The sequence below is a fragment of the Oryza sativa genome, chromosome 12 (assembly GCF_034140825.1).
Source record: "Oryza sativa Japonica Group chromosome 12, ASM3414082v1".
NCBI lineage: Eukaryota > Viridiplantae > Streptophyta > Magnoliopsida > Poales > Poaceae > Oryza > Oryza sativa.
In genome coordinates, this window is record NC_089046.1 from 20333671 (window position 1) to 20342259 (window position 8589).

Consider the following 8589-nt stretch of genomic DNA (forward strand, 5'->3'; position numbering starts at 1 on the left):
CTGGCTCTCCAGCTCTTTGTAGCTTCTTCATACACAGATCCACCAGAACACAGGAGTAGGGTATTACGCTTCTCAGCGGCCCGAACCTGTATACATCGCCCGTGTCTTGTGCTTTTTCCATTGTCGCGAACCTTCCACAGACTAGGAGCTTAGAACCTCACCCAGAGCCCCCGGCCGAACCGGCAAAGGGGGGCCTGCGCGGTCTCCCGGTGAGGAGCCCCCACGCTCCGTCAAGAGGTATACAAGAAAGTAAGCAAAATTCAGGGGCATAAAAGAGATTAGCTAAATTTCAGGGGTATACTATTAAATTTATTTTTTAAAAATATACTATTTATTTTTTATGCGGGATATAATTTTATTGGCACAAATAAACCATCAATATTGCGGCGCAAGACGTACCGCTCGGTGTCGCGTGGCCAGGCTGCGAGACCAAGCATGCCCAACGAGCGAGACCGAGCATCATGCTGCCTCCTGCCGCTAATCAGGGATTAATTATGCTAATTAGAAATTATTAATTAATTAATTAATAATTAATATAATTAATCACTAATTATATGACGCCATTGACTTTTTATCTAACGTTTGACCATTCGTCTTATTCAAAAAATTTATATAATTATCATTTATTTTATTGTGACTTGATTCATCATCAAATGTTCTTTAAGCATGACATGAATATTTTCATATTTGCACAAAAAAATTAATAAAACGAATGGTCAAACGTTGATTAAAAAGTCAATGGCGTCATACATTAAAATATGGAGGTAATATTAATTAGTTGCTAAATATCCAATTTCAAACGCACGGTAGTCGCACGAGTTCGGTCTCGCACGCTTACTGCACGAGAGCACTCGGTCTTACGCCGTTTCCACGCGACATCGTGCGGTCTCGCGTTTTCATCGTGCGAGACCGCCTACGTCATCACATCCATGTCACATGTCACTTTTACATAAGGATTCAGCCAGGGGCGAAGCTAGCATCAAAATAAGGGGTGCACTACCATTAAGAATCTAGAAATTTTCAGTACAACACTGTACATTCTAATGTTTTTAAGTGAAAAATTAGGAATTTAGGGTTCATGTGCACCCCCAACATAATATAGCTTCGCCACTGGATTCAGCAGCATTGATGGTATATTTGTATCGAAAAATTTACATCCAAGATATTTATGAGAAAAAAAAAATGAACAATATATTTTTCAAATTTAATCCCTCCATGCACAGCGACACGCTATTTGCACCGTTTTCACCTTTGGCCGACTAGATACAAATGCTTCATCGCCGACCGTCCAATTTTCACATGCAGTTGTTGAGTAATCACTCCGACACAATAATTGTTTAAAAGATAAAGTTATATTGGGACAAGTAATATGATAAAAATGAAGTTATTATGGGACGGTAGAAGTAGCACTGATGACTGAAAGTGCTGGTCCAGGAATAATCCAACCCCAGATGTCGATTCATAAGAAAGATACAAAGGAGAAAGGTGCATCGAAGCATCATGTGTACAGGGTCGTATATAGCCCAGCCCCTCTGATACGTCTGCTTGACCATTAGAATTGATATGCCGATACTCTCAACGAGATGCTTGAAAAAAACTGCAAAATGTCTCAGCAGTGGTCAAAACATTTATGGTCTTAACGTAAAACAAGTAAACAACTGGTCTTGGTGACTAGCATGATATGAAATCGTTTTTTCATGGAGTCAGCAGGACGAAGATGAATGGTTAATTACTTTCACCAACCATCTTTCTTTTACCACGCATGCGCTGTGTGACAGCGGCGGAGCAGTTTTGCAGTGCAGGGCACGGCGTTTGCCCAGCTCAAAAATACTACTATTACAGTTGAAAATGTAGCCAAAATTTTCAACTATAGTAGTATACATTTTTGACTAAAATATTTCTGAGCTGGAATTCCTCAACAAATCGACACGGACGAACGACGATTCTTGACAGTTGACAGTGTACAAGTACACAGCTAATTAAGTCAAGTAGAACGACAACGACTTGATAGTCTAGTTTTCTCCGGCCGGCTGCAGGTCGACGCGCAAATCTGTTGGAGAGAAAAAAAACAATTTTGGAGAAAAAACAATCCAAATTTGGAAAAAAAAAACAATATGCATTGATTGCATTATTGTCACTACTCACAAGTGATCAGTCAAGCCCAGACTGCAGCTCACCAAAGTCCTCGTCCTTGACCCCATGTCTTCCAATCGACAGGTCCGTGGACCAAGAGAGAGTTTTCCCTGCCGGCGGCTGCCGGAGATGCCAACAAAGAAGGTCTTCTCTTGGCCTCTTAGACCGCGTTATTCCGATGCTAACAAAGAGACTCTTCTTGTCTGTCTTAAAATATAATTACCTTATAATTTAGAAATCCAAAACAAGCAAGTATTCCCTCCGTTTAACAATGTAAGTCATTCTAGCATTCACTGTATTCATATTGATGTTAATGAATCTAGACATATTAACATCAAATGAATATGGGAAATGCTAGAATGATTTACATTGTGAAACGGAGGAAGTACCAAATAGTATTGTCAGACGACAATGAGTACGACCGTCGCCAGTTCACCTATAATCCCATAGCTTTGCGGGTTAATTTAGATGCTATAAAAGCCAAAAAGTAGAACCATCGAAAAAGATATAGTTGGTCTTCAAAATAGGATTTTCAATACTATAAAACAAAATTTAACAAAAATTATTACTCCAGATATATGCAAGTTAAACTTGATCAATATAAATATCAAATCAAACGTGCTTAAACACCCCTTTTAGATTACATATATACTCAACTTATAATCCATTAATTTCAAAACTATTTTCAAAACTCATTTACATTTTTCTCTTTGCCAAATAGCTTTGGTAACAAATGACTATAGCATTAAAAACATCATTAATATAACATGTGCATTAAACTACTCATGATTGTGGAATTAGTCGACGGCGGCGGCAAATTATTTGGGAGGAAGAAGATGACACCGAGCTCCAATCTCGCGGCACCAATCAAGGGGTTTCTTGATCCCAACATTGAGGGCAATGCATCCATTTCCCGGTGAACCAGAGTATGAATTCCTCAGTTCACATTTGGAACAGATAGAGGGCGTGCAGGAGAGGCTGTTTGGCGAAGCTAGGAGGTTAAAACATCAAGTCTGCCATGCGGTCTTGGTGGGACACACTTTGGTTGCTTCGGCAAAGCACCATCGACGCAAGGGTGTGCACGGCCCACGAAGGAGGGTGAGTTGGCATGCGCGCATTCTGAGGTTGATTGGCGGGGTCCATGGCTACTTGGGCCCAGTAGTAGTGAGAAAGAGAGTGGGGAATGGGACTAGAGGCTAAGGCTGGGTTTGATCGAATCTTCTACTTGGCTGGGCTATTTTTATTTTTTCCATGGAGCACGCTTTTCAAATTAAAATGGTGTCTTTCGTACAAAAACAAAGAGTTTCTTAAACATCAAATAAATATATTTGAAAATTTATAATAGTTAATACTTAGTCAATCTCGCTAATGAGTTGTCTCATTTTGCGAGGACAGATCAGCTCGGCCGAACAGAATGTTTGAACGCAGCCTAAGTGTCATGATGTGGTCAGTTAGTTGTTTTCGCCCGTTTTCACCAAGTTAGAAAATGGTTAAAATTGTGACAAAATTACTGGTGCAGTGGTTAGCATTATGGAAAAATTGCACAGGCAGAGGTGTTAGGGTTGATTAGTGGTGAAACTGTAAAGTTCTCTAATTGTTAAGGTCAGCTGTTGTGTTTTATCACTTAGGGGTTTTGCAGTGTCATTTCATGTGGTTACATCTGGATTCAAATTGAGCAAAAAATTACTAGTAGTATATGAAAACTTGGTTAGTACTTGGGCCAAAATGCACTAGAAAAGGAGATAGGATTAAAATGTAGTGAAATTGTGAAATAGGTTTATTGTTTTTATTAATTAAATTGCATATGGATTTATTGAGGTACTAGATCAAGTGATAAAATTATGAAAAACAAATATAGTATGTTTTGTGCGATGTTTAGTATTTTTGGAAATGTTTCCAAAGTTTTTGACAATCAAGATTTTTGTGTAAATTTTGCTAAGTTTATTTAATGCATATAAAACTTACTATGAGATGCAAGAAAGAAAAAACAAATCTCAATGAGTAAAGCACATAGGGGGGGATTTTGCTTTATTGATAGAAACATTTGATTCACAAATTTGCAAGGTATATTTCGTGGTATGTTACACACTATAATTCATATGTTTTTACACACACAATATATCAATCCAAATTATTACATTTTCTATGTAGTTTAAATTAATCTCCAAATTTTGGTTGGTCCATCGCGGATGCACACGACTCTTTTTTTTTTCTTTCAGTGTGCTGACACCAACCATTGTAAGATCCGTAGATAACTTGTTTTTATAGGATCTGTAGATAATTGCAAAATTGATCGCTCGATTTCTATTCAAGGCCGTGACGGTATACGGTGGGCACAAGCACGAGAGGTGTCTTGCGGTGACAGACAAGCCTCCCTTCTTCCTCCAGGCACACATTGTCCGGCGTCGTCCCCTCCGGGAGTGACCACTGGAAGGCGAAGAGCAGATTGGCGAGCGTAAATTCAACATTGGCCATGGCCATGGCCATGCCTGGGCATATCCGCCGCCCAGTGCCAAATGGCATCAGCTCAGGATGTTCCCCCTTGAAGTCTATCTCGTTTGCCTCGAACCTCTCGGGGTTGAACTCCTCCGGCTCATCGGGCCAGCTCGCCGGATCTCTACCGATCGCCCATGCATTGACGTAGATCCGCGTCTTGGCCGGCACATCGTACCCGCTGATCTGGATGTGCCGCATGGTCTCTCTTGGTAGTAGCAGCGGGGTAGGCGGGTGCAGCCGCAGGGTCTCCTTCACGACCTTCCTAAGGTAGCTGAGCTTCGTAATGTCATCAGGTTGCACCCTCCCGTTTACACCCACCGCAGCCCTGATCTCCGCCTGCACCTTCTTCAGCACCCGCGGCTTCCGGGCCAGCTCCGACATTGCCCACAATATCGTCGCTGCGTTCGTGTCAATACCAGCAACGAAAGTCGACTGCACATCATAAGGTGATTAATATTATCAAATACTCCCTCTGTTTCACAATGTAAGTCATTCTAGCATTTCCCACATCATATTGATATTGATGTTAATGAATCTAGAAGTATATACGTACTAGCTATACCTTAGATAACTCTTTTCTTTTGTTTAAGAATGCCTATATTCATGCATGAACTGTACATATAAGTGTTGAATTAATTTCTATATACTATAGCCTTGACATTTCCGTTTGAAAATATAAAAAGTCCTTGCTTTATGGAAAGTTAATATTATTTTTTTTACTAATAGTTAAACATAAAAATATATGTATAGTGTTATGAATGTACTAGTATCTAAAAATAAGTTATATTTTAAAATATTTTTTATGTTAAATTTAAAATTATAATATATTATGAAAAGGAAAACTAATAATCAAAGTAAAATGTTGGAGCTCGTGTGAAAACCTAATACGCCTTATATTTTAAAATGGAAGGGGTAACATACAAAGATTATGGCCTTGACGTTGTCCTTGGTGAAGCTGAATGTGCCACGAGGCTCGTTCTTCTTCCAGTGGCCGATGAGGACGTCGACGAGGTCGCCGCCGTTCTCCGGCGGCGCGCGGTTAGGGTCCAGGTGCTGCTCGATCACCATCTCGAAGAAGGAGTCGAGCTGCCGGAAGATCCGCTCGCGGCGGGCGGCGAAGCCGGTGAGGCGGTCGACGAGGCGGCCGACGGCGGCGGGGAGCTGGAGGTCCTCGGCGGAGGACCCTTCGCCGGAGAGCATCTCCATGACGTCGTCGAGCGCGTGCTGGAAGTTCTTGTTCTGGGAGAACTTGTCGCTGCCGTAGATGTTGCCGAACGCCACCGTGCCGATGATCCCGTCGGAGAGGCTCAGGATGTGCTCGTCCAACGCCACCGGCTTTCCCTCCGCGCGGCGTAGAGTGCTTAAGAGTTTCTCCACCTAATTATGAAGTAGTAAAATACGTGAGATTTGCTCTGGTCTAGCAAAAAGGCATCTCGAGGTACTAGTACCTAACAGTACTAAATCGTTTCTAATCGTTAGATCTACCTAAACAGGATGGACATTATTAGATCCAACGATCAAAATTGATTTGGTACCGTGAAGTACTGATACCTCATATTAATTTCTTAATACATATCAAACTTACGTGACATATATAAAAGATAACTTTACTAAGAAACCATCCTCTAGATAAAACCATACAACAGTAATGGATGAAATCGAATTTCACAACCGGTTTTGTTACACTCACCTGCTCATGACGTGCGTACCATGCAGCCTTAACGCGGCGCGCGCTGAGCAGCTCGACCATGAGAAGCTTGCGCACCTCGCGCCAGTACGCGCCGTAGGGCGCGAAGGCCACGTTCTTCATGCCGTACGTCACCCGCCTCGTCCCCGCGGACACGGGCCGCGTGCAGCAGTCGAGGTCGTGGCCCCTGAGCGCCTCCCACGCCGCCTCCGCCGAAGTCAACACCACGGCCGACGCCTTCCCGAGCCGCAGCCGCATCACCGGGCCGTGGACCCGGGCCAGGTCCCGCAGGGCCCGGTGCGGCTGCGGGCCAGCTAGCTGGTGCAGGTTTCCCAGGAGGGGAACCTGCTCCGGGCCCGGTGGCATCTTGAGGCGCCCTTTCCTCGCCAGCAGCACGAGGGAAACGATGACAGGAAGGAGCCCTGTGAGGACGACGGGCTGCCATTGTTGGGGTAGGGAGAAGAGCAGGGAGGTGATCAGTGAGATCGCCATTGATTATTTTTTGGACAACTATATAACTTCTTCAGCTTAGCCCGTGTATGTGTGATTTATATTCCAAAGTATGTTGGGCAAAAGGAACAACGGAAGAGAGGACGTGCCGAGTACACATCTCATCGTAACTATTTAAAGGCACGTATCGCTACGAGCTCACCGTTGAGACATCCAACACATAGCTAATTAAGTCAAGTACTCGTTCATTTTTTTATTATAAGTTGTTTGATTTTTTTTCTTAATCAAAGTTTATTAGATTTGACTAAGTTTATAAAAAAAATAGCAACATATATGCGCCAAATTAGTTTCATTAAATTTAATATTGAATTTTTTTAGAATTATACAGTACAACGCACGCGTACTCACCCCTGTGAACACACGCATGCAAACCCTACCCCTATGAGTATTTTCGAAGACTAGGCCGGCAAATCCTAGAGATTGACGAAGTCACTACAGGCGCCTCGCTGTTGACGGGTACGCCGCCTACCACTGAAAGTACAATGCCGTTAAATCCTGGAAAATTCGCTTCCATAGGGAGTCGAATATATATATTTTGATACAATGTTTGTTTTGTATTGAAAATGTTATTATATTTTGCTATAGACTTAATCAAACTTAAAGAAATTTAACTAATAGAAAAATCAACGGAGGAAATACAACAACTTGACAGTCTAAGAATTTACCGGTCATCACTCTCCTCAGTCAGCAGTCAGGTCCATACTTCAGCGCAACAAAGTCCTCGTCCTTGACCACATTCCATTCCATCCATACCTTCCTTCCAGTTGGTAGCTGGCCTGTTTGGAAAAGAGGGACTTATTTAAGTTCCTGTCACATCAGTTGACACTAATTTGGAGTATTAAACATATCCTAATTACAAAACTCATTCCATAACCTTGGACTAATTCACGAGACGAATCTTTTAAGTCTAATTACGCCATGATTTGACAATATGATGCTATAGTAAATTTTTCATAATTATAGATTAATTAGGCTTAAAAATTCGTCTCGCAGATTAGCTCTCATTTATGAAATTTGTTTTGTTATTAGTCTATATTTAATACTCTAAATTAGCATCCAAACATCCGATGTAATATGGACTAAAAAGTTTGAAATGGGCTAGACACACCAGCCAAGTGAGAGTTTTCCCTTGACCGCGTTACTGCAAGGGAAAATCAAACGAAAATATCTTATTTAATTAGGCCAGCTTTCTCATTTTCCGTTAACACATTTTTCAAAAAAAATCTTTTAAAAATCAAATAAAGTCATTTTAAAAGTTTATAATAGTTAATATTTAATTATTTATGTGCAAATGAATTATCTCGTTTACATGCCACCAAAAAGCTAAAGAAAAGCTTAAACTACCTTAGTACAATTCAGAAATCCAAATTAATCTGGTACCAAATTAAAGCAGGGCATTTTCCTGACCTTGCGCAACACTATCTACAACGTCTGAGCAAATTGATGCAGAAGCCATGCCTCTTGAGCTTTTCCACTCGATCACTCTTGAGCCCCATCTACTTACCGGTTTGTTTGCCTTTCGGGTATTCCTTCTAGAGGTCGCCTGTGGGTGGAGGCCGATTGAGCAAGAGAAGGGAAAATGTGGATTAGGCTGTCGAATAAATTAGTGGACCCGCCATTTTACACCATTGAATTAGATCTATTATTAAAAAATAATAACTTTCTCTTTTTTAATGATTTAAGCACTACTATTGTTGCCATGTACGTACAAGTTGATAGGATGCAAACCACGTCCTTCTCCCATGCGTACTTACCTAAAAAAA

At 41.5% G+C, this 8589-nt stretch overlaps 1 protein-coding gene across 1 annotated transcript; it reads right to left on the bottom strand.

Moving 5' to 3' along the window:
* Positions 1 to 4144: 4144 nt before the first annotated feature.
* LOC4352333 (4-hydroxyphenylacetaldehyde oxime monooxygenase) lies at positions 4145 to 6911 on the bottom strand. The gene is made up of 3 exons (XM_015763582.3): positions 6320 to 6911; positions 5551 to 6006; positions 4145 to 5061 (listed from the first exon to the last, which is right to left on the bottom strand). Exons 1-3 carry the CDS (start codon positions 6806 to 6808, stop codon positions 4438 to 4440), a joined length of 1569 nt encoding a protein of 522 aa, XP_015619068.1. The 5' UTR covers positions 6809 to 6911; the 3' UTR covers positions 4145 to 4437.
* Positions 6912 to 8589: the final 1678 nt, after the last annotated feature.